We start from the raw sequence: 26,367 nt of genomic DNA, 5'->3' as shown, positions 1-26,367 counted from the left end.
GAGAAAGTAGCGAGGATGGTGCGGGCGGCGCGCGGGGCAGCGGGCGCGACACGCACCGGCACCAGCGGCGGCCGCCGCCACCAGCACCGGCGTCACCAGCACCGCCACCAGCGCCACTGCCGCCACGCACCGGGCCGGAGCGCGCCGCGCCGGTGAGTGCGGGGCGGCGGTGCGGGGCGCGGCGCGGCGCGGGGGGCCGGGGGCTGCGGGACCCCGCGCAGGGGCCGCCGCGGCGGGGAGCACCGCATGGCGGCGGCGGCCCAGGCTCCTTGCGCTCGGGGGCTAAACTTCATCTTCCCGCTTCTCGTGTGCTCTTCAGTTGCTTGCCCCTCGCTGAGCGAGCCGGGTTGTCTCCCTCGCTTATTTAAATTTTTCAGTTGCGTCAGGCGAAGGCGCTCAGGGATCTTTTATCCGCTTTGTTATCCTAAAGAAAAAAAAAAAAAAAACCCCAAAAAACCAAAAACAACAAACGAGGGGAGGTTTGGGGAAAGAACGGCCGGAGAAGCCTCCCGTGTGAGGCGCCGCTAGCCCTGCTCCGCCCGGCATCGCCGCCGTGCCCGGGGCGGGCGGGTCGCGGCTTCTTTCCCCGCTCCAGAGGTGCCCGCAGGTTCGCTCCATACAGCGGTGACTGCTGCCGGTGGCAGTGCCCCCCGGACCGCCGGGGTGCGGATGGGACGTCCCCTTGCCGACGGGCCCGGTGCGGAGCCGGCTGCGCGGCAAAGCGGGGCTGCGAGTGCTCGCCCCGCTCCGGGGCTTTGAGGGAGTTGGCGAAGTTGGTGCTGGGATGTGTTTTTCAGCGAGGGCTGCGGCTGCTCCCGAAGTTGCTGCTGAAGGGGACGCACTGTCAGGGCTGCCTTCAGTTGTTTTGCTCTTGTCGTCTTCCTTCCCTCCCGAGTGGAAATGGAGGGATTCTAAACCTGCGCGCTGTGTCTTAGCAAATGAGAAGGCAAAGGGTGGGCAGGCACTGACCTTGATTGGGGCGGAGGGGACCCCTTTTTGTAGAAGCTGTGAATTGTGGTGGGGAGCAGGGAACTTGCCTCGTGGACTGCTGGAGAACAGCAGCTTTTCCGGGCCTGGAGCAGGGGGCTTAACTGGGACCGGATTCACCTCTCCCACTAGCAGGGGGATGGAAGTGCAAGGTGTGTGCTTACTTTTTGTAAGGACCTCTGGAACCTAATTTTCTCCTTTTCTGCTGGGTATTTTTTTGTTTAGCCACATGTGTTCAAGTTTGTAACTGTCTCAGAAAATTTGTTCACAAGCTAATTTTATTCCGTCTTGCTGGAAAAGTTGTGTATCACCACTGACACATTCAGCTATTCAGCTCTTATGCGTTCCTTTCAGTCACAGAGTCAGCCCAGTAGTTTCTTCCCTTGCAGTGAGCAGCAGGATGAGAGAATGTGCCTCTCTGGATGAGAGAATGTGCCTCTGTCATTATCAGTGGTGTGCCTTGCAGCCTGGGGTTTCAGAATAGCTCAGCACCATCTGCATGTAGTAACCAAATGCCTCTTCCTGGGTGTAGCTGCACATCCAGTCTAGTCGCGTGTGTTCTGTGTGCCATGTGTGCACATGCAGATAGCTGAAGTATTTGCTGCAGGATTGAAAAGGCTTTTTAGCAGCTACTGTCAGAAGGGGTTGTTAGGTTGAGGATACTGGGTCTTGGCAAAGTAAGTTGTTGTATCTGTAGGTTTATGTTGATTTCATGATCTGTTTTCATCACCTTTTTCTTCTTTCCCCTCCACTTTTTCTTTTGCAGGGTGATCTTGAGTTCTTCTTAACTTGCTAGTGCTCAGCCTCCTCATGCCTCCATCTCCTCTAGACGACAGGGTAGTAGTGGCACTTTCGAGGCCAGTGAGACCTCAGGATCTCAACCTCTGTTTAGACTCTAGCTATCTTGAATCTGCCTCTTCTGCTGGTGAGAGCCACTCCAGTCTGCTCGGCGCAGCTGTTGTGTCCCTAAAGACTGCTAATCTCACGTATATGCCCTCATCCAACGGCTCTGCACGCTCCCTGAGTTGTGGATGCAGCAGTGCCAGTTGCTGCACTGTGGCAACGTACGACAAGGACACTCAGGCCCAAACTCAAGCGAGCACCAGCAGCACCCACGCCGGAGCCTCCACCGCCTGCCCTGCCAACCAAATGGTCAACAGCAATGAGAACGCCGGCAGCCTGAGCCCGCTGGGCGGGGTGGGGAGCCCTGTCTCGGGCACCACCAAGCAACTCACTAGCATCAAAATCATTTACCCCAATGATCTGGCAAAGAAGATGACCAAATGCAGCAAGAGCCACCAACAGAACCAAGGGCCTGTCATCATTGACTGCAGGCCCTTCATGGAGTATAATAAGAGCCACATTCAAGGGGCTGTCCACATTAACTGTTCTGACAAGATCAGCCGGAGAAGACTCCAGCAGGGCAAGATCACCGTCTTGGACTTGATCTCCTGCCGGGAAGGCAAGGACTCCTTCAAGAGAATATTTTCCAAAGAAATCATAGTTTATGATGAGAATACCAATGAGCCAAGCAGAGTAATGCCTTCCCAGCCACTCCACATAGTGCTAGAGTCACTCAAGCGAGAAGGCAAGGAGCCCCTTGTCCTAAAAGGTAATTCTCCTCCTTGCCCGCACGTAGGTTCATGGTTTTCTTTGCAGCCTGTACACTCTGCTGTCAGCCTCACCTTGAAAGCATCTGCTTATCTCTAGGAAGGCCTGCGTGCCTCCAGTCACTCGTGACAAAGCAAATGCTGTTCGTGGACAAATCATGGAGCTGGTAGCAGGGAGATGGTTGCTTTTCTCTGAATGTTGTCCTTGAGTAGCAGGAGGAGTGGGAACTGAAAGGAGGAGGAAACGTGCTTCCTGGTGTCTGTGCAGACAAAGAATTTCCCCCAGTGCTTGTTCTGAGTATTTATAGCCCAAGGAGCAGAGGTCCAGGTTAGTTCTCATTTAGCTTGTCAGAGTGACCTTTACTTAGCAGCCTTATTTTAGTCTGTATAAAACTGAACGAACGCATAGGTGCTGGAGATGGGCGGTGAGAGAGGAGAAGGAAAGACAAGGGAAGTCACCTTGTCTGAGCCATTTTGTCATGGACCAGTCAGCACAACTTGAGCAATCAAGCCTTGTTTTGGTGGTATGAGGTCAGAATAATGGACAGAGGGAAATACTGGAAAAAAAGTTATCTGAAAGTGTTGTGTTTACATGTGTATGTGTTTACATATGTGTACGGCTTTCCTGTAAAGGTTCCTGTTTTAATGTGGTGTTTGGTTTATCCCTTAATGCTTTGGTGGAAACAAGCCCCACCAATTAAGGCAGCATCCAAGGACAGTTCCCTTTCTTCACTTTATTCTGTAGATCCTATTTATAACAATGCTGCCCTCTAGATTGAATTTCCTTTCCCCTGGGTGTTTATGCCATTCGGAGGCATGGTTGGCAGAGACTGGACGTGGCACGAGAAACTATAGAGGGATTTGCTGCTTAGCTCATACTGTATGTATTTAATTATCTTAATTTTTTCTGTGCACCTTGCTACTTCCAACCTGCCCAATGTGGCAGGAGAATGGATTCAGCTGATAGTTTATCCCCTTTCTCCAGTTGAGTTTCATAGCTTCGTAGGAGCTAAGGGTCCTGTGAGATACTTCTATGTGGGTGTATCTTGTGGAAGCTTAAAACTACTGAACTGTCTCCTTGCTCCCAGCAAGTGGATGGTCATGCTGGGCTTGCTTTGATACTTGTTACAGGTTCCCTCTATGCTTTTATTGAGTCTCTTGGGTTATGGTGGTGCCCTTCATCTGTAAAAGAGGAAGATGAGGTGCTTAGTGGAGGGAGATTGCTGCTGGAGTCCTGCATTTCTGGTGGTACTCATTCTGTTCTACAGCCTTTTGCAACTTGGTTGTAGTCTGCAAGCCTTCCTATCCTCAGAAAAATGGTAAGCTGAAAGTGTTTTCAGAGAAGCACAGAGGAGAACACTGAAGGTTCTGTGGACCACAGACTGGTACTTTTTCAGTACCCGAAGTAAGATCCTGGTAGAGATGAAACTGCAGAGCTGTAGTTGGGCAACGTTGAGCTGTTGGGTGCTATGGGCGGGTTTCGGCCACCCCTTTCTTTCTCCCACCTTCCAACTCTGGGTGCTGCATTGGGTTTGACCAAGTGCTTGTGGGCCATTTTTGGTTTTCAACCACTGAGAAATATTAGCATCTACCTAAGCATTGACCTGCTTAGTAGAAATCCCTTCCCCAAACTGGTCTGCCAGCAGATCTGGAAGCATGCCAGAGGACAGGAGAAGCCCAAATCCTTTGCTTTTTGGATGTAGTGATCATCTGGGTCGGAGCAAACCTCACCTTGGGGGAGTGTATAGTGAGGAGCTCCCCCTATCACCTAAACTCCCTTGCCCTTCTTTGAAGTAGAGCTCAAACTAGGGTCAAGTGGAGTTGAGAATGGGATAAAGCAGCATTTAGAAAGGCTGCAATTAAGCTTCCGAGCGGGAGGAGTGGTGCTGGAAGTGCTCGTTATTTAGTTTCACTTGACAGATAGTGTTTTTTCCATCGTGCTTCAGCAGCCCGGGAGCTGGCACATGCACATACCTGGGTTCAGGCACTAAAATGAAACCGGGGGTGACTGGGGAGCCCTCTTTGCCTACGTTTGTTATTTTGAGTGATTTCTCTTGCTCTCTGCCATCCGCTCCTAATTTATTGCCGGCCCATCTGATCCCCTGTGTTGTGTTTGCAAACAGTGGTTGCTAGCCAGGCTGTCCAAGTTTATGTACCCCTGATCCGGTGCCACCTTCTCCATGTTTGGTGCTGCCTGTCAGCCCGTGGCCCCATTGCCGTTTTCGTGGCACGGTGTCACGTTGTGGGGTGAATCCGATCGGCAAAGCCGAGGGTTGGGTTACATCTTTGGCTTACAGTGCGCTGGGGTAGCAATGTGGCCCTGTGTGCATTTAGTTTTTAGGTGCCCCAGTCTTTTTAAGCAGCAGAGAAACTCTGTGCTGTTCTCCAAGGCCAGGCTGTGATCTGTAGATAAATGTATGTATGATGCACCTTGTTAGGCTAAGTTAAAAAAAGGTGGCCTGATTTATTTTTAATGTAGCAGACCAATACGTAAACTAGCATTGTGACAAGAAAGGGTTTATGTATGCTGTAGTATGGGGGGGATTTTAAAACCTGTGTTCCTCCTTCTCTGTTCATGCCTCTCTTTGCTGCTTCCTTTAACATAGGGCATATTTTTGGTCATAAACGTAACATATGCATAATTTTGATTTAAGCTCTTTAGAAGAAATATTTTCTTGTTTTTTTGTTCACAAGGCATAACAGCACTTGAGACAGGCATAAACCCCCTATTTTTATGAAAAAAATAAGCCCATAAGAATCCTGAATTTCACGGGCTGTAGCAGCCTGAGCTACAAGGACTGAAGCTGCTGCTTATCCTGTTTATATGCAAAATAGGAAGAAGTCATGTTTCCCCCAACACCCAGTCACACTGTACTAGACTGTGGTATTGCATGCTTGCTGAAACCCAAAGGCCTCACTTTTTGTGGATGCCTTTTTTTTCTTTTTTTTATTTTTTTCTTAACATTGAAAAGGAGGGGGGCCAAAACCAATGATGTGAGCCCAGTGTCCCTTCTGCGTAAGGCCAATGTCAAAGCTGTTGCTGAATTTGGGGAGGGGGAGAGCATGGCTCTGTGACCCCAGGCGGGGTCAGCAGCTGTGACCCTCCTTGGTGGGGTTGTGCTCCTTTCCCTCCTGCAAACCCAGTGGTGAGGCATCTCTGCCTTCCCTGAGCACTTTGGCTCATAAAGTGGCCTGGAGTCTTGGAGGCTTGTGTGCTTGAGTTTGCTACTGGGACCCAAAAATAGAAAGCAGGGAATTCATTTGCATTCAGATGAAAAGTATTATGAGCGAAATGTTTAGGTTTGGAGTTCAGCATTTTTTTTTTCCAAGTTAAATTAAATCTACAAAGGAAACAAAAACGAAAAATTGAAGACATCTGTGCCAGCACATCTTGACAGCTTTAACACAAGAGGAGTTGCCTTTGTCTCCCTGACCACTGTCTGACAGTATTGTCTCCATCCTGTTGTTCCTCCTCTACCTTTGAGGCCCAGCAGTGGGAGCCTTGTGAACCTGCTCAAGTCTTGTGTTTGGTTTGTAAAGGCTTCTGTGTTTGACTGCAGGGAAACAACTGAATTCAAAAGCAGAGGTGCAAAACATAGTTTGGCAAATAACTCATTCTTTTTCTTCCCCTTACATGCTGTAAACTGATGGCTGGACTGCTGCAACGGAGAGGAACTGGCTGGTTCCTCCCCAGCAACTGATTGATTCCCTGTTCTTGTTCCCAGTTTGAGGAGCTTATTTATGCTCTGGCTTTCAATCTTCTCATTGCTCATCTAACAGGGAAATAAATGAAGTGACTTGCTCTCATTATAGTGGGGAGTGTAAGACCTGCCAACAAACCACTTCGTGCTTTCTGCCATGGTCTAAGAATAGCTTCAGATCTCTTACCACACCAGAGTCGCATATCAGTGGAGCTGAAACAACTACAGAGGGCCCAAGATGCCTACACAAGGAATAAGTACCTGGTTTATGTTCCCCCATGTTCATGTAAAATACTATGAGCAGCTGCCTTAGAAATACCTGACTTGGTCATAATCTGTGCAAATATATAATTTATTATTATTATTATCAGTTATATAATTCAACAGTGTCAGTGTTGCTTTAAATTCTAATTGGATTACACTGCACAAGAGTATTTGAAAGTAAAACTTGATGTAATGGTCAACAAATCCAGCTGACCAACAAAACATGTGCCTGGCACTTATTTCCACCAGAGATCTCCACTGAATAAGTATTAGGTCATGGTTGTAATAGGGAAATATGTAGTTTTAAACACATTGGATGGCTCACATGCATTACTTAACATTTAAAAATAAAGCATGTTCCCTTTGTGCTGCAGAGGAGATCTGGCCCCATCAGTCGCTAGGGAAGAAAGTTCTGCTGGCTCTATTAAGGCTGAGATTTCACCTTCAATTTTCAGACCAATTGCTGGAACTTAAAGTATCTTTCTACTGGAATAAATATTCTTCTTGGCCATAACACTTGAAAGTTGATCGTGTGTGTCTGTACCTTTTGCATATAGATAAATTGGGCTTGGGCACCATGGTGTTTACTGTATTTTGAGGGGATACTTCTGCAAAGTAGTGTACTTCTAAACTTTGCCTATTCAACAGCAATGGAAAGTGTGGCATTTCCTCCCAGATAATGTCATCTGAGAGTTTGAAGTGCTGACTTTCAGAGTAACTATCACATTTAAACTATCCTTGGGGGAAAAAGAGCAATGACACTGCCTTGGAAAGAGAGGAACAGGAAGGAGATTTGGTTTTTTGTTTTGTTTTCCTTTTTTTGTCTCTCCAGTTTGTCATACCCTTGGAAACCAAACTAAGAGTTAAGGAAATTGTTGCATTAGTCAGACATCTCTACTTGTAAAGTAAAACTGCTCCAATTCTGTGTGAACTGGGGGAACATTCCCTGTGATGTTCCTGATAGGTAGATGTTAGATTGTAATTAGCTGAATGCTTCATGTGCTACCCTTACCCTTACCCTGCCAGAGGTGAGAAACTGTATTAGTAAAAGCTTTATAGGACTGCTGCTGGTTTGTTTTCTGGCTTTTTACTCTTGAGGTGAGCACAGCCTTTTGGAGAGTCTTAGAGTGGCTGCATCTTAACTGATACAGATAGAAATTTTTTTGTTTTTGTTTTAGATCTATATGTGGGGGGTTTGCCTTCCAAAGCTGCAGTCTAAGGTTTTATGACACTTAAGTAGCACAAAAAGTTTTAGTGAGATCACCATGGCTTTATGCTGCATTCAAAGTGGGGAATCATCTACTTGTCTTTAGGCTACAACTCTTTCTTGACTCTGTGAAAAGCCCCATTACAGTTAGTTTTTTCTATTTATGCAAGCGAATTGGAAGTAAAGAAATGCCATAAATATAAGCAGCATGCACGGGTCATAATATTTGTCTGTTTTACAATTTCACTATTCAACCAGGAGGGAAACACCTCTCAAATATTCAGCATCAGCTTGGAGTGCTATAGGAGTCATGCTGTTTAAAGAAATAGATTATGGTAATCTGAAGATGACCTAATGCATTGTCCCTTTGTGTGTAAGATAAGATTATGTGTGGTGCTGTGGCCTTGTTGGGAAGTCTCTGGTGGGCCTGGGAGAGTGCTGGCTACAGAAATCACAAGGCTGACCTGAATTACTGCGAGCAGTTGTTTTTCTGGAGCTTTGATTCTGGGTACTTGCCTGAATCTGTCTTTAGCAGTTTTTTAAACACCTCTGTACTGTAAAAATTAATTTGTGGTTATCACAAAGGTGTTTGGTAAGCTGGGGCTTAAAGAACAGTGTTTATCATGGATGTCACCTTTCCCTGCCTCACCTAAAAGTCAAAGCTGGCAAAGAGTCCCATTGAGAGTAGGCTGGATAAAGGTGCTGTCTTGAGCATTTCACTTGCTTCAGCTTCCTCTGGCAGGCCTTTCACCTACTCTTGATCCACTGAATGTTGAAGGTTGTGGGAAAGCTGAAACGTGCACTAGCGCCTTTGGGTTCAGCCAGCAGTCCTTGCTGTGCCTCTCAGCACACCGTGTGTGGAGGCAGAACCGGGGACTACTGTGAGCAGGAGGCATGGAGGAATTCAGTGGGCCTGTTTCTGCAGCTGGGAAGTCCTGGGTGCTCGTGGTCTCTGCACAGGGTGGCTGATCAATGCTAAGCTTGTGTTTCTTGTTTTGTTTCATAGGACTTTTTTTTAAACCTTGTGACTTTTTAGTACAGGAAACTCTTTGCTTCAATTAATATCTGCGATGAAGGCAACCTCACATCCGGAGGTATCTCAGCACACCAAAGGTTGGTTTTGGTGTGTCCTCTGCTGCTCTGAAAGGTGTTGATTCCCCAGGAGCCTGTGTCTTGCCAAAGGTGGTCTGATCTGGTTCTGCAATTGTATAGCAGCATTTTGGAGCTTGAAGGAAAGGGGAAGAGCTGGGAGAAACAAGTCTGTCTCCCATATGGTGCGGAAAGGAGGTAATCTGACTAGAGGGATACTCTGTGCCTAGATAGCAGGGTGGTCGTGTGACCAGGTGAGCTCTGGCCAAGGCTGAGCAATGGTTAGTCTCCTGCTCTGTGACTAAGCATGCACAACAGACTTGCTGTGAGGCCTTAGAGAACTCATTTTCATCTGACTGGCCTTTTTTTCCCTGTCCTTTGCACTGTTTGTTACACTGAGCTCATCTCTCTTGTTGCCATCGGTGTTAAGCGTTAACCCAGGTTCATCCATAGTCACAGTGGCTCCCTGGAACAACAGAGCTGCCTGTTGCAGAAAGCGGGAGACAGACAGGAGCATCCCCTTCCTCTCTTCCCTTGATGGTGTATTTTTTGCTAAAGTGATAAACTGTAGGCTCTGATTTGCCTCAAGGTGGTTTTTGTGCTTTTAAAAACTCAAGGTTCATTTTCATGTGTTTCTCTGCTTGGGTGGTGAGTGTGTTACCTCCTTTTTGAAGGAAAACTCTGCTTACAGTGAAGGAGCTGAGATCCAGAATGGGGCACAAGCTTCTGATCTCCTGGCGCTTGGTTTTAGTGAGCATGTTCCAGAAGAGTGTATGCAGAGGAGACCCAAGCTGGCAAATCTGCAGGGAGCAACTGGGACCTTGTAGGTGTAGGTACCACCTAATCCCTGCAGCAATGTCTATCTCAACTAAGCCACAGCTCCCTGCAGTGGGAGCTCCCCTGTGGCCCTCACTGGACTGTTGTCACTGGACTGTTGTCACTGGACTGTTGTCACTGGACTGTTGTCACTGGAGGGGTCAGGGGTTAGTGGGGTCGTGGGGGACTGTAAATCTGTCATCATCTGCTGCTGGCAGGACACAAATGTGGACAGTGGGTGGGAAGGCTTGGGAGCCACTGCTCCTGCTAGGGTTAGTTGCTGCCTTGCATGTATGCAACACCCTGTTTGCAAGATCATGACTTTGAAGGAGGAAGTTGCAAAAACTAAATTAAGAGAATAATAATAGTGATGTGAGCACATTGGTTCCAACTCTTTTACTATACCCTAGCTTTGAAACGTCTACAGAATGTCTGGATTAATTCCCGCTGGATTCACTGCAACAGAGAAGAACTGATTCTAATTAAAAGTAATAAAAAGAAGAACAAATGTTATTCCTTGTCACACATTAAGTATCATATATATATATATATATTTTTTTTTATATAATCGCTTAAAGAAACTTGGAAAATAGAAGCTAACTTGCAAGCTTCTGTCACATCAGTAGAATTGGTTGTCTCCAGTTCATTATCCAAAGTGTGATATTAAGGCTTATGTAAGCAGTTGAACATTAATGTTTCAAAAGCAAAAGCTGTTGTTGGAGCAGCTGATCTATGCTGTGTTGGCAATGGGCTCTAATTCCTCTTCGTCTCTGTTAAGGTAATGAGAGTCTGTCTGTCCAGCTGACGAAAGCTAAGAATAAGACTTTTACTGCTGCTTTGAATTTGGCATATTTTAGGTACAAAACCACTATGATTGCTTAACGTGAGGTTAATCATAATTTCATAGGTGTTTGTGTTAGTCCTTCAAAGCAGAGCAACATCTCTGTTGAGGGATAACAGTTCTTATGCTTCCTGGGAGACAATGGTTGATTTTGATCTGGCTGAAGATATTCCTTGTTTTATTGCTATTTAGCTCTGGCTTCTGTAAATATGACTTTTTCTTTTCTGCAATCCCCCCCCCCTTCCCCCCTTCTCTCCCTTCTTCCCTTGACTCTGGAGTATATGGATACAATCTGGGTCAACTTTCTCTTTCCCTATGTAGTTTTTAGGGGCCTTGGTTTTTAGACTTGGTTCCTTGACTATTAGGATAGGGATTTAAGTGTCAACGGGGCTGGTCCTGGAGCTTGTGTCAGAGATGGGGCTGGCATGCTCCATGCTAGTTTCAGTAACTTGCTGCTTTTATTTTTGGTTATGTGGCACTGGGATATGTCAAGTCAGCACCCTTTATTTTCTGTTTTTTCTTCATGGGATTTGAAATACCTTGCTGGAAAGTGTCAAATTGGAGCCAGGTAGTATTATTATTTCTAGCCCAAAGGGTAGAAGCTCTTCAGCAGGAATGGATGGCACTCCCAAACGCTGGTGTGGTATATCAGCACCTTGTTTTCCTTTCATGTTAATGTGAATGGTGCTGGTGTTTCTGAAGTGGAGGAGCATTGGTTTGGATTGGAAAAGAGCCTGTGTTATCCTCAAGAGAAACAAAGCAGCCTGCTCTGTCATTAGAAAGAAGCTGTCCTGAAGAGGTTGCCCTTAAAAGGGTAAAGAGAATAAATGGATGGCTGAACCATGAAAATGTCAGTGTTCTCGAAAACATGCAAATTAAACAGAAAGGTCCACTCCTACACATCCAGGATTACAGATGTCTGACACAGTGCTGGGACCGTTCTCCCTCTTCAGCCATGCAGAGCCACAGGGAGTTGTGGCTGTCTGCATCCTGCTCGTGTGCCGTTGCACCGGCTGCTGGCTGTCTCCAGGCTAGCTGCTTGAGAGGTGCACATGGTGATGGGCAGGGAGAGAACTGGTAAGGGATTAAAAACCTAACAAAACTTGGTGTTCTGGGCAAATCTGCTCAGCTCTACCCCTCTCTGTGAAAAGAGACCCGTAGCTTCTTGCCAGTATAAAACCATTTGTGGTATTTTATTGCATTAAAATAGTTTCTGTTCCCTCCCTTCTTGCTTCCCCTTGCCTCCTTTGTACATAGCTTTAGCATTTCTTGATGACCTTTTTGTTAATATGATTTCCAGTGGGAGCATTTCACAGTAGAAGTATGTATTCCTTCAGGGTTTACGCTGACATTTCCAGTGATTATTTAATTGGACTTCATGTTAGCCTACATCCCCACGGGAACGCATACTTTTGCTATGAGGAGTTGTAATGTGTCTAATTTTGAGTTTCTGCTATAAACGCTTGCCCTCCAGGGAGGGCAAGTCCAATCCTCCTCTGTGGCTGCAGAGTTGTCACCATAGTGTGTTTAGGATGTGGGGTTTCTTGGCTTGCTCCTATTTACATTTTTGTATAGTTTAATCCTTATACCAAAATTTGGAGCAGGCGTTCTCGTCTTTCACCTTCCTGACCACTCCCCAAGGATAACACAGTGCTTTGAAGGATGCTGGTTTATTTTCCCACGAAAACTTTAGTTTTTTCTTCGAAAGGGACAGACTCAGCACTCTTATAGCATAGGGCAGATTTCCAGTTACAAGCTGGAATGACTGTTTTGAATGCAGAGTCCTGAAGTTTTCAGAGCAGCTTCTGGACAGGCTAGTGAGTAGTCCAGAAGTTAATGGCATCGCTTGAAAAAGCTGATGAGTAAAGGTAAGGTAGGGAGGGGATGTGTGGGATTTTTCTTGGGTGTCCAGGTCTGAGGAAAAAACCTAAATTTAAGACAAAAAAAAAAAAGGCATAAAGAAAGATAAAAAGAGGAAAAAACCCTATATTTAAGAAAAAAGAATAAAACTGAAATACCAAGAATGGTTCCCTAGTTACAGGTAAAAAAAAAGTATGTTTCTAATTGGAATGACTTTGGATGTTCTAGTGGCCCTTGGAAGAAGAAAAGTGAAGGAGTGAGACCTGATGTGGAAAGAAACAAGTTGTGTTGAAGTGTGGGAGGCACGGGAGGGGGTGATGGTGTAGTTGAGAGCAGATAGTGGTGGGATGGGAGGAGCTGAGAGTGGAGCTGGGCAGAGCCAGCATCTCTGGCACAGCCTGGCAGGGGAAGGGGCTTTTGGTGACCTCTCTCCTGCCTCCTTGGGATGTGTCCCTAGGACAGCTGGCTGCACTGTGCCTAGTGTCAAAATAAAAAATAGAAGTAGATGGGACCAGGGACCTCAAAGGCCAGCAGGAGGATGTGTGTGGCAAGGGGTGTGAGCCACGGTGAGATAAAATTAGAAACAACACGCAAATGTGTGCACACGTCCCTAGATGTTGAGGGAAAAGCTTTCCTCTTTATTTGGTGTCACACTCTTGACTTCTAAAGGAACCTCAAAGCCATTGTGTCAAGGATGTGCTTGTAAATTCTCTAGGCCAGAATTTGTGTACAAACTGACCTCTCAGGAGAGTTCCCACACGGAAAAAACCTGACCTTGCAAGTTCTTCGGAATGTGGAGTTTTGCCTTTTTTTTGAAGTGCTGTTGGCAGCTCGGTTTGAGGGAGAGACTAGATTAGATTGAGTGTATCGAGGTGGAAGCTGTTCTTTGTGAACTGTTTACTTTTACTTTTTTATGTTTGTTTAAAGCTTAATCTTTCACGGCAAGGTTGATGCTGAATGCCGTGCGGGCGACAGGGAGAGAAACTCTGCCATGGGTCTTTCGAATGTCCTGCAGACAGGTGAGAAGTAAACTCAGAGGACCAGGAAATCAGACTTATTGTACTTCCTATCAGCAACAGAAGTCAAAAAACTTCCAGTGATGTCTTTGATTTTGGAAACAGGGGGGCAATGTGGGTTGTTGAGGTAAATGTGAATATTTGTATAGTAAAAGGATGGATTTTTTTTTCTCCCCCTTTCTTTAACAGCAGGAATAGTAAGGTGTAAAGCAGTCCTGTTGTCACTGTGGCCTCCTTGTACTGCAGAAGGATGGGCTCCCCTCTGTTGTCAGCTTTATCTCCTGTAAAGCTCTCTCCAGTGCTTAAAAACAAATAAACCTCACCACAATATCCTTGAAATCAAAGGAGCAATTCCCAGTGTCGCCTGGGTGAGTGTGGTCCAATAAGTCCCCACCCTTTTGGACAGAGGGGAGTTGTCTTTCCCACTCTGTGGGCCACATACAATATTTTCAATTGTTTAGCTTTCATGTAGAGTGAGCCCTACAGCAGTGAGGACAAGCTTTGAGCACTGCTCACGAACAGTGTGGTGAGGAGAAGGACATCTGCTTGGAGAGTAGGCACACTCCTACTGTGACCTGCTTGGCTAGGCCCTACTGAGCTTCCCACACTTCTAGCGCTTCATGAGGGCAAGGAGAGCCCTGGTTGGATAAGGAAAGTCCATCTTGTGTTATTCAGGAAATCTGAGCATCTCTTCTTTAAGCACCTCAGGACGAACAGAGCATAATCCTCAGGATACACCACTGAACCATCTTTGCTCTGGCTAAAATCATGACAGCAACAGCTGTGAGCAAAGTGTCATGTCTGAATCTTCTACTGCAAGGTGGTTGTAGCTCCCATACCCTATGGGTGCAACCCCAGTGCCTCTGTGCCCTCTCTGCTAGTGCCTTTGCTAGTCAGTGGACCTACACTTGCATACTTAACTGTGTAGGTGGAGTGGTATGAAGAGATGGTCTAGGTGGTTGTCCATATCCTGGGAGTGGATTTGGCCTATAACAGCAGAATTCTGCTTCAACCTGTACAGCAGCATTTTTCCTTGGTGGAAGGCCCATGGTACAGGAGCAGCCCAAATTCTGGCATTATCATGGCTCAGCACCATTGTGTCACCCTGCTACAGGACCTCCAGACACTGGTGACAATGTGGCAGAGGTTGGCTGTGGGACCTGGACCCTCCTGCCAGCCTGAGGAAGGGGGAGAGTGCTGGGTGGGTGAAGCATCTGGACAATACCTAACCTCTATTTTTACATGCTGGAGTCACGTTTGCTTAACCTTGAGGCATCCTGTGCTTTGAATCAACTTGACACAAAGTCATCTGTTCATTAATAACACAGGAGCAGTTTAATTGTTGTCTTAGTGGAAAAATACATGAGACTGTCATCAGCTGTTGCTTCTGGCAGTGCTTTTCTGCAGTAATGTAAATAAATGAGGTCACAGGTTTAAAGGAACAGGCTGTACTTGCACAAATTCAAAGCGCCGTCTTAAACAGATATGCACCAATTGTCTGAGTATTTCTGTCCTGCACCCCAAATGCTCACTGTAACACTTGAACCTTAAACACACTCAAACACAGCCGCAGGGGCTCGGTTTGCTGTGGTGGTACTGACAGGGCACATGCTGAGTGGGTGTTTTAAAACTTGGCTTCATTCCTGAGCGAGTAATGCCCGGGGTGGTCAGAACTGTGGTATTGCCGAATTCTCTGCTGTGAACCCCGCAAGAGCCCAGCAACACAAGAGGAGGGGAAGTTACAGATCGAACATCTTTTCTGCTGACACTTCCCAGTGTCCTGGGATTTCTGCTCTTGTTGCCTCTGTGTGTGTTGCTTTTATTTTTTTTGTTGAGATGGCTTTGTGGTATTGTAATCGAGGATGAGCGGATCCAGAAATCCGCCTGGACAGCTTTGAAAGCTGTATAAAAGGTCTGGTTGTCTCCCGAGACCACGTGTTCTGTCTAAATGTGGCTCCCACATCTGCAGTCTGTCATGTATAAAAGTATGTTCCTGTTTGCAGTTGTAGCAGGAACACCCAGTACCTGCCACACAGAACAAAGTACGTCCACACCGATGAGGTAATGCAAAGGTGTTGCTTTATTGTGAGGACATTTCTTTGTAGCTGCCTCCCTCTAAGCTCTCTCACTGCAGAGGGAACAAGGTCGTTTACTCCCTTGACTGTGGGGTAAGAACCCATTTCCAGATAGGAAACATATTGCAAATTTCCCAAAGCATATTGTAAACCCACATCCTAGTTTGCATATAGTCACACAGCTATAGAGCAGCAGTGGTGGTTGAAGGAGGTGCCAAAGGAGAGACAGAGGAGGAGGGCAGGTGTTACTGTACTCCTTGTCCTTAAATTCTCAATTTTCTCATAAAACAAACAACAAAACCCCAAACTAAAAACCTACAACAACAAAAAAACACCAAATAAACAACACCCCAACCAACCAATCCACTTTTATAAATGTGTACAGGTAAGGTCTGTTTTTCTTGCTTTCTTGATATAGATAATTCTATTGCAGGGTTACAGTCCCTCATAAAGCTGATTACCTAGTTCCTGCTCTACCTTCTGTGCCTGTTTTGCATTGTATTTGCCCTCTTCTGATGGCAAATGACAGACACAGTGTTTAGCATGATTTTTATGCAAGCACCATGCTGCTTGTCTTTTTTTATTTGTTCAGAGCTGCTTTGGCTCCTGTCCAGCCACTCACCTGGTCTTGTAGCGCTGCTGTGAGCCTCGGACTCCTGGATGGCTTTGGGGATGGGAAATCTGTGTGCAGCTGCTACCCAGGTACTGCTCAGTGGGGGAGTTTGAGGACCATTAAGCAAGATGTTTATGGGCAGATGGCTGCAAAGAACTCGAACAAGCAAGTGTGAGTAGCTGGAGCACGTCCAGTGCTGAGTTGAAACTTCCTAAAAGTTTTGAAGTCTGAGACAATCCAAAGTCTGTTGTCACTCACTAACTATTCTGGCAGGGTAGGATGCTGGAAGATGACATGCAGTTATAACTGCAAAAATACCTGGTTGCAGTGGTGAGCAAGAGCCCTCAGTCCTGTGTTGTGTCCTGCTAAAGGCCATCTGCCAAGAAGGGTCCTGCTTCACTGATTCATTTCCTTATGGAAGAAATACCTTGGGTTTCCCATAGTGCTGAGCATCCTTATATGTCCATCTCTGTTTGGATATTGGTAGGTTCAGCCCCTCTAAACGCCTGCCCAGCTGCCATTTTGGAGCAGAGAGTGCACAAAAGCATTTGGGATGTTCTGTGCACCCACATGTGGACTGCATCAGACTGTCTGGGCAGTTCAGGCTTTTTGCTGTACTTTGGTTATTACTGCTGTGTGGTGTGTTTAAAGCCAGAAGAGACAGGCTATGAGCGTGACATCGTGTTGAAGTGAACATTGGTGGCTTATCTAGCTGCTGGCATTTTGGTTTATCACTGAAAATGGCTGCACATCTGAGTCTAGGCTCCATGGCTGTGGTTCAAACAGCACTGCCATGCATGCTGATGGGCTTTCATGGTGGATATATTATATTACCTCCCTACTTAGGCTTCCCCAGTATGATGAAGGCTTTTTGCATCATCTGAAAAGCTGCTTTTAAAATGTAGCTTATCTCTGTGCTAGTGAGAAGCTTCTGCTAGGTTGTGCCTCTCAGCCACGTGTGCTGTTACTGCCCTGTATAATGCTTCCTTCATGCCCCAGGGTAGGGGAGGCTTGGGCAGTGTCAGCCACAAAACAGCTTTTGTTACAACCAGGAGTGAAGTCTCAGCATCCATGCCTTGAGCTTCCTTGTTATCTGGAATTGGGGTCAGTAGCAGTGATATGTCTTGGACTTTACTGAGTTGAATTAATCAACTCTTAGACAAGGCTTACAGGAACTATGTGTTGGCCTCCTCTCCCATCTCCTCTACCCCTTCTACATGAAGACTGTAAGTGCTGAAATAGCAGCTTCTTGACAAAGGAATACAGATGCATTTGAATAACCTGTACATTGTATTTACCTTCATGTGTAAAGTCCATCCCTCTTTTACTCTTTCTGACTGGTCATAATTAAGTTTACTTGGACCTGTTTTGGGAAGTAATCTCATAAACTGTAGAAAAACTAAGTATTATGCATGTGTGAGCTCCACTTAAATTACAGTAGTACCTCATAAATCAGCTAGGTACAAGGACTGTGTGTGGTGAGAGTGCAACAGCACTCATGAGGTGTCTGGGTCCTGTTTTGGGACCTGCAGGACTCATATGACAGTGCAGATCCACACTAAGCTCCTGCTGTTCTCTCCATGACTGCATCTTGCTGCCTTCTTTCTAAACACCAGTGTTCTTGTGCAATCCTGGCTTGCTCAAATGTCTGAGCCAGTTCAGGTTAGTAATCCTCTCCCCATTAATGTGTTCTTTCAGGGACATTTGCTCTGAGAGTTGCTTGGCTATGGTACTTTAAATATTCCTTGAATAACTTTTTAACTCCCCACCCACATGAGGAGGTGAACAAGGAGAATGGGGGATGTGGCCTGACATTAGGAATAGTGACCACTGGCAAATGTCTGGAAAAAAATTGTGGATGAAGCTATTATATGTTTAGCTACTCCACTTGTTTAGGCATCTTCCACATGCTGTATCTGGAGTCTCCTTCCCATCCTTTGTCCTGATGCTGCTGCTGGAGTGGTTGGGATTGCCCTACACCTCTTGATCTCTTCTGAGTAGTGATAACAGGGGTGCCCTGCACAATGTAATGGCCTCTTGTCCTCTCCTTCGTGTTATCTGCTGGACCAAAGCTCACAGTGAGGAAGAGCTGGTGGCAGGAGTAAGAGTGTCTTCTGGCCAGCAAGGCAGGCAGAGGACCTGAGAGCAGGACATGGGCGTTGAGGAAAGAACTTGCTCTAGACTCCCCAGCTGTGCTGTATCTTACAAGGCAGCTGGTGAAACAGGATGGTGTCTGCCACAACGTCAGTGTGTCTCTACCTGAGTGATGAAACAATGGGATCCTACCCCCAGCCACCTATTCCCTAAAGCCTGCAGGAGGCATGGAAAATGAGCATTAGCTCTGGGCTGCTAAAGCACCTTTTTCAAGGGTTTTCCTGAGACTCCCAGCGTGCTCTGGTTATTGTTCAAACAGCAATAGTGAAGCTGAATGGATTGATTGCCTATGTAGAAGGATGGGAATGTGAGTTAGGGCTCAGCCTTTAGCCCGGACTCTAGACTGGGGCTGTTGGTTTGGATGAGAGTTCAGCTTGAAGACCATTGTCTTGTTTGTTTTCTTGAGTGGATTGAGAAGACTTTTTAGACCCTGTTGCAGCCATGTGGTGCAGTTGGCAGTTTTGAGCTCAGATTTTTGTCCTTGCTTCTTCTTTCTCCCTTGATCCCCCGTTGTAACAACTTTGAGAGTATAGATCCTTAAGGCAAAACTGTTTATTCTGTCGTGTAAACAGCAGAAACAGCTGAAGACAAGCACACTTTCGAGGGAAGAGGAAATACTCTGCGTTTTGTAGACATACCAAGGATTTCTGGAAAAATAAGTTACTAGCAGAGTGTGAAGGATAGGAGTCTGGATGTATTAGAGGGGCTCAGATGGTAGTAGCCTAGTCTGGGTGCCTGGGTGTACTGGAGTACAGCATAGGGTGCTGAAATGGCCCTGACTGGGTACCACCCTATGGGCAGGTATGTCATGGACATTTGAAATGCACCACTCAAAATGTAGGCATTGGAGCCCTTTGCTGTGTCTGATCCAGAGCATGAGTGACAGCATGGTTTTTTTGTTTTTTTAAACCTCCACTAGATCACTGTGAAAGAGCATGACTAAGAGAAATAGCCTCTCTTTTATTTATTTTATTTTATTTTTCTGTTTAAATAACATTATTGGGATGGTGACATCCAGCATTTATTTTGGCTAGTGTAGCTCTTTCTAGTAACTTCAGGGTAGCTCTCCCCCCACCTGGGCTTTTTTTTTTTTTTTTTTTTTTGGCTTGCAGTTAACAAAGTGCAATTGAGTCTGAACACTTGGCTCGTCTTGGTACAGAGCATGACTTCAAGTGTCCTGGTACAACAGCAACGTGCGCTTTCGCGGGCAAGGTGGTGGTGGGGGGGGATGTATCAGTGCATTCCTCCTCTTTCTGCCTTTTTCTTTCGGAGGAGCCACCTGTTAGCATTACATCAGCGGCTCCCAGGAACGCCGCTGCCTCCTACCAAAGGCCTCGCACAAAGTAGTAGTTCTTGTATTGTTTGCACTCAAAGAGCTGATGTCATGCCAGCTGATGTCATTGTGTGCTTTGTGTAATCGCTATGGAAACCGGGCAGGTGGGGAGCCTGAGGCTGATGTCATTCCCAAATGAGGTGTAGAAAGAAGGTTCCCTTTGCTTGCTCCAGCTCTGCAAAGCTGCCCTCCTCAAAAAAAAAAAAAAAAAAGGAAGGGGAGGGAGATGGTGCTTGAAAAAGCCAGCAAGGCATGCAATAGAGTCAGGGGAAGCATGAGCTGAAAAAGTGACTTCTCCCTCCCCCCCCCCCCTCAGATTCATTTTCCAATCCATATTAATGTCCTAAAAATAACTCTTGCTAGATATTTTCTTGCAGCCGGGACAGCAAGAGGAGAGCTGTTTGCCACATGTTAAGCAAAGCATCTTGGTCTCTGTTAGGTTACAAGGAGAGGTTTTCTTTTGTTCGGGTGCACAAATGTGTACGTACTGTTCCCTGGAGCGATGCCAGGGTGAGCTGCACCCGTCCTCAGAAGTGTTGGATGGGGGGATGCCCCCTGCAGGGCTGCCCTCACAGGCAAATCTGCTGTGGACAGGTGAAGCTAAGACTGTCCCAGCTGGCTTGCTGCTCTGCTTCAGTGTGGTGATGTTCTCCTTCTTAGAAAAATACCTTCTTTCTCTCACAGGCTGGTAGGTGAGGCAGCCCCAGCACACTGATGCTGCACAGAGGCGTGTTTGTCTGTGAGCCTGTTCCTTGGCACTGTGTGCCTCGCAGAGGGGAAGACAATGCCTGCTGCTGATTCGTGCTATGCTTGCTGTTGACAGCCCGGCGTTGGTCACTGTGACAGTGGTAGTGGGGACAGTAGAGCCAGATCCAGTCCTGGTGGTCCCAACACTGAGGAAAGGTGGGTCCAAAGTGTTGCAACCTTGGGGTATCTAACCAAAATATCTGCTTGGTCTCTCTTCCCAGGAGGACTCAGCGGTTTCAAGCAGAACCACGAAAACCTCTGCGATAACTCCCTCCAGCTGCAAGAGTGCCCAGAGGGGGGAGGAGGGGGCGGTGCCTCCGCTGTGCCCCCCATGCTACCTCAGTCCATCCCCACCACGCCAGACATCGAGAACGCTGAGCTCACCCCCATCCTGCCCTTCCTCTTCCTCGGAAATGAGCATGATGCTCAGGACTTGGAGAAAATGCAGAGGATGAACATAGGCTACGTAATCAATGTGACCACCCACCTGCCCCTGTACCATTACGAGAAAGGCATGTTCAACTACAAGCGGCTCCCGGCCACTGACAGCAACAAGCAGAATCTCAGGCAGTATTTTGAAGAGGCTTTTGAGTTCATTGGTAATTACCCTTGACTGGAAATACTCCTGTTTGTCTTGTTCTTTTTTTATATATTTTTACCTGTTGTAAGAATTTAGAGTGAATTTTATGCTCCACCAGCTACTCTGAAGGCTGAGTAAGGCCATATGTACTTTTGTTTAGGTTGTCAGAAATGCTGAGCAACTCATATTTTTTTTCTTTCTCATCTCTGGTGTATCCAGTTAAGTAGCCCAGGGTTACAATTTTTATCCTTTGATGCTGACTCCTAACTCCAGGTTTCTAAATTCAAGAAACCCAAGAAAATTGAGACTTTTGTCATCTCCTCTTCTTGACTCCTTTGCATTCCTAGTTTCCACAGTGGCTTACAGCCAATTTTTCATAGTAACTATTCTCAATGAAGGCTCAGTCTTTCCTAACTTAATGAGAAAACTGACAAACTTTCACACTTGGCTTGTTCCAGCATTAGATTTATAGCTTCAAAGTGTACGTGTGGTTGAGTGGATAGTGATGAAAACTTGCATTAATAAGCTTCTAAACCCTGTAGGCTGTGCGAGAGAGTTCACCAGAGACATGCAGCTTGTTGCAGAAGTTGCTGAAGAAATGACCCAGCAACGTTGCCCACGTTGTTCTGAACCTCGTTAGATCAACCCAGGACAGCCCTCAGCCAAGTTTAGGGCCACACTCAGCTCTGGTTGGTCAGCTAGGCTAAAGCCAGATGGCCACTTTAAGCAAGGCTGATCAGAGAGGACTTCAGCATGTGATACCAAAAGCTTTTGAGGACCTTCCCTTGCCCCTCTTTGTGGATGCCACTTTTGTGGCATGGTGAATGTCCACCTGTGCTGCTTCAGCAGAAGTACATGCCCTGAGAGGTTTTCTGAAATATGCTGGGGGGGGATCACTGGTACATAATTTTAATTTCTTGTGCTGGAGGCTGGACTAATCTCTTCATCAGTACTTCAGGCTTGGTAGTGGAGGACTAGACAAGGGAAGTGTGTGCTGCATCACAGCTCAGATCCCTGACTGACCCCATACTAAAGTAGGTGCAGAGCCATGTTCCTCCCTGCCCTCAGACCAGCAGTGTTTGTGGCCTTTGAGTCAGGGAGTGGGTTCATGGCTCCTGAAACTCAAGCCTATTTATGCTGGCTCTGTGGCGGTGCTCCCAGGCTCATTAAGGATTGGGGCCCAGTTGTAGGACTGGGTCCCAGGGCTGGAGATCCAAACTCGGAGGTCTCTTCTAACCCAGTTAATTCTATGATTCTGTGTTTTTCTGAGCCCTGCCCCTGCTGTGTGCCTGGGCAGTGCTGGCAGCTCTGAAGCTGATAGCTCATGAGCCTCCCCTGGCTGTGTTCGGGTTAGCAGGGGGCCGTGGTGTGCTGATGTGTGCGGTCTGTAACTGTGCTACTTTAGTGAAGGTGAACAGAGAAATCACTGATTGTGCTGCAGTTCAAATGGAGAGCAGCATTAAAGCCTGAGTCTTCCCACTGGGAGCTTCTGCTGGGAGCCCTTGTCCTCTACATTGTGAAGGACCAAAGAATCTCTCTTTAAAACCAAATTTTCCCCAGTGTTCCTAACCCAGCCCCAGCTCTATCAGTAGTGCTATCAGCTCCCCAGGCTGCTGATTACTATGTGCATGGGAAGGTGAACACCCGGTTTTGGGTGAGGGATAGGGGAGAGGGAACCTAGCTTTGATCCTTTGGGAAAAAAGATGTACCAAGAAATCCCATAAAACCTTAAACTTTGAGTTCAACAAGATGGGGAGATGCAGTAGGCTAAGCTTACGTAAAGAGACTGTAAAGCTCTACTGAGGTCCTTTGGGAGTAGGATGGAGATTTCTGCACCCAGCATCCCTATGAGCTGAAGGATTAGAGCTCTCAAAGCCACTGAAAGATAGTGTTTGGCTTGTGACCTCACCAAGGGCAGAGAAAGCAGCTTTGCTCTGAAAAGGTTTAGAAAGTGTTTCAAAACGCATTTTACTTTCCTCTTTAATAATTACAGCTTGGGGGTCTGTCTTTGTTTTTAATAAACAAATATTTCTCCACTGAGAGTTTTTCTCCATAGCAAATTTAGCCAGCTGGGGAAATAACTAGTCAAAGCTTTCCCTTCCTCTGGGTAACTTTAAATTGCATTTGAGAAGATTTGGAAATGTTTAAACAGCAGATTGTTGGCCTATGTTTCTTTAAATATGTCTTGAAAAAACCACAACCGACCCCAGGTTTAGCTAACACTAAAGCCATAGGAAGTGAAATCATCAGAAACTCTCTGTGAAAGTGTGTCAAAATGCATTAGAGAGTTTCAGCTTTCTGAAATACTAACTGCCAAAAATGTCTAGAGGGAAGTTGGCTTCATTTATGCTTTCACAGTACAGGTTGAACATGTGGGGTGGGATGAACTGTACTCTTGGTGGGGTTGGATTGATGCCAAAACTTGCAAACCGAATTCACGTTCCTCCTGCGGATTAAAACAAAGAAGTAGATAGAAGGGCCACATCTTGAAAGTTTTATCTCCTGTTTTAAAAGCAAGCTGTGGGAGATGAAGATGGTATGGCAGTGACTCTCCTCTTTCTCGTGTCTTGTTAAGAGGTGGTTACAAGGACTCTGTCCTTCCTAAATCCTACCCAGGTTGCCTCCAACTAAGTGATGTCTCTTGGTGGAGAACGTGTGTCCGTGTGTGTTATCCAGCTCCTGCTTTTGTGGAGGCACCGCAGCAGAGTGCCCATTGAAGCTCACTTCAAGAGTAGCTTTGTGAAAGCTTCAAAAAACAAGGCTTTGAGACAAGATATATTGTTATGAATTGAATCTGAAAATACCTGTTTGTTAAAAGGGTGGTGCCCTGCTTCGAAAGACGGTAAGGTTGAGATGCCAATACAACGCAGCAGCAGAGGTAGAAATGGAGCCTGATGCTTCATTATGGGCCTCTACCTCCCAAATAGATGCTCCCTGGCACCGGTGTGAGCAGCGCAGCAGCATCTCTCACTGTGTGGTTCGTCTAGTAAAGAGATAGGGATTTGGACGTGTGGATTTTCAGTGTCAGACTGGACTGGGTGTTTCACGTGCAGTAACTCTGAAACACTGGAGGAAGAACAGGCTGGAGGGGAAGGGGAGGAGATGCTGCTGTGCTTGTAATCAAATCAAGGGACCTTTCACATTAAGTTACTCTTAATTGCACTGAGCTTGTTCTAATTTATGAACTGGCAAAAATCTTACTTTCTTCTGTCTTTCTTGTTTCCAGAGGAAGCTCATCAGTGTGGGAAAGGTCTCCTCATCCACTGCCAGGCTGGTGTCTCCCGATCTGCCACCATAGTTATCGCTTACTTAATGAAGCACACACGCATGACCATGACAGATGCCTATAAGTTTGTAAAAGGCAAACGACCAATCATTTCCCCTAACCTTAACTTTATGGGGCAGTTACTGGAGTTCGAAGAAGATCTAAACAACGGCGTCACACCACGAATCCTCACACCAAAGCTGATCGGCGTAGAGACTGTCGTGTGACGGTGAAGCTGTGAGGAGGCAGTCAATGAAGGGGTTAACCTGTTCTTCATCTGATTTGGGGCAGTGATGGGTGGCTCGTGGGTTTTTCTTTTTAGCTTTCAAGGGGAGTTTTGTGGAGAACTTTTTGTGAATAAAAACCTTTTTTGTATGGAAAGGTTTTTAAAAGATCCAAGAACTTTGCTGGGTTTGGGATGCTGTTGTGGTTTCCTTCTCAGACACCGGCAGAGGAGGGAGGCTTCAGAGCAAAAGGAGTACTTTTTAAAATCAAAACAAGAAGAAGAAGAAGAAATATTGGGCTTTTTTTTTCTTTTAATTTTTATTTTTCTCACCTCTCCAGCTACTTGTAGAGTTTATGGCTAAGTAGTCTGTGCAGGTTCATAGACTGAAGAAACCTAAGTTGAAGACGAAACACAAACAGCCAAAACAAAGCAGAAAAAATCCTCCCTGAAACATAAGGGCCTTCATTCTGCAAAGGCTTTGCTAAAGATAACCTAGCAAAATGCTCACCAATGCAAAGGAAATCAGAGCAGCTTAAAAAGTCTGCAAGGCACTTTTCACACTCCTGACTCAAACTAAAGAAGAAAAAAAAAGTTTATTTGGCGTGTTTCATGTTCCAGTTCTATTTTTCTATTTTGGGGTGTAATGTTTTAACAGTAAGGGACTTCGATCATTCTATGCCATATGCCTTCACTGGCTTCTTGTGCAATAATAATTTGGGCTTTGATTTGAGTGTTCAAACCAATTAGAGTTGGCTGCCCACTAATAATAATTTTTAGTCTAATAGTGCAACAGCAGCCAGCTTGGTTCAGAAAGGGTAAATGAGAGCAATTATTTCGTTCCTTTGTATGATTTTGATCCTGGTTACAGTGCCATAAACCTTGTTACATATGTATATCAGAATGTACAAAAATTGAGAAGTTTATTTAAAAATATTTTTCGCACAAAATATTGGTGTGTTCAGTTGTCTATGTAAAAAAATTTGATTATAAAAGAAAAAATCTTTTAGAAAATGTGTGTCCTTTTATTTCTTTTGGAATTTTCCATTTTCTTTTTATGGGGTGGGGGTTTTGTTTTGTTTGTTTTGGTTTATTTTTTGTGGCATTGTACATCTCCCTTTGACAAAATTAGTATCTCTTGTTTGGCATCTCCTCTTCAGTGTTTCGTTCCTGTCCTCTGCTGGTGGAACATGTTTTCTTTACTTTCTACTGTACTCTTGCATCTTTCAATTTCTGTAACCGGATTTTGCTCTTCTGTTTGGCTGAATTAGCACTATTGGTGAGGGCTCTTTGGGACAGACCTGTTATTTCTACAACTCAATAGCCATTTGGAAAAATAAGAAATAAACATTCTCCACTGATTCCTTTCCATATTCCTGTAATTAGCTTATCTTCTGTGTTAAAAAATTGTCCGGTTTCTAGAAATATGTTGGTCATGTACGTGCTTTTCCCCTGCCTCTCTATAGCCTGCTCGTTTAGCAGTTCCACAATTCCTGGGAATCCTCTTCCTGGAATTTTCCCCTCCTTCTTGCCCATCTTCCCTTCATCCCCCTGCTTTTCCAGCTGTGTCAGTGTTGTGTGGTGTGTATTATAGGCTGCTGTTTCTGCCTGACAGTGTCCCTTGGGTGGCTGACTTTTGATTTCCTTGTTTGTATTTACTTTTCTTTTTTAATTTTTAATGATACGGTATAACCTGATCTCTTCTGGACTGTTATCAACTCCAAAGTTTATTTGTAAGAGTCTAAAATGAGTTAGAAAACATTTATGATATGATTCTGTTGTACAAACTGACCTATCCCAGGAAGTCTGCTAGCTGTAAGGCTTTTCCTAGATGGACTGAACCAAGTGTGAAACAGGACCTGTCGGAAAACTTAATGTATAATCACAGTAGACATGTATATTTTTGTGGACATTTTACTTAAAATGTTGTTACTATAGGATATTTTCTTGAAACTTATCCCTTTATTAAATTATTTTTCTACTGGA

At 45.7% G+C, this 26,367-nt stretch overlaps 1 protein-coding gene across 1 annotated transcript; it reads left to right on the top strand.

Moving 5' to 3' along the window:
* Positions 1–26,367, top strand: DUSP10 (dual specificity phosphatase 10). Its single transcript, XM_050316574.1, has 4 exons — positions 1–152; positions 1,754–2,599; positions 20,535–20,912; positions 24,120–26,367. The coding sequence occupies exons 2-4, from the start codon at positions 1,798–1,800 to the stop codon at positions 24,383–24,385; spliced, it is 1,446 nt and encodes a 481-aa protein (XP_050172531.1). The 5' UTR covers positions 1–152; positions 1,754–1,797; the 3' UTR covers positions 24,386–26,367.

The sequence above is a fragment of the Myiozetetes cayanensis genome, unplaced genomic scaffold (genome assembly GCF_022539395.1).
Source record: "Myiozetetes cayanensis isolate MyiCay16 unplaced genomic scaffold, myiCay2020 scf2-11, whole genome shotgun sequence".
NCBI lineage: Eukaryota > Metazoa > Chordata > Aves > Passeriformes > Tyrannidae > Myiozetetes > Myiozetetes cayanensis.
Note: the sequence above shows the minus strand (reverse complement) of the source record. Positions and strands in the feature narration are given on the sequence as shown.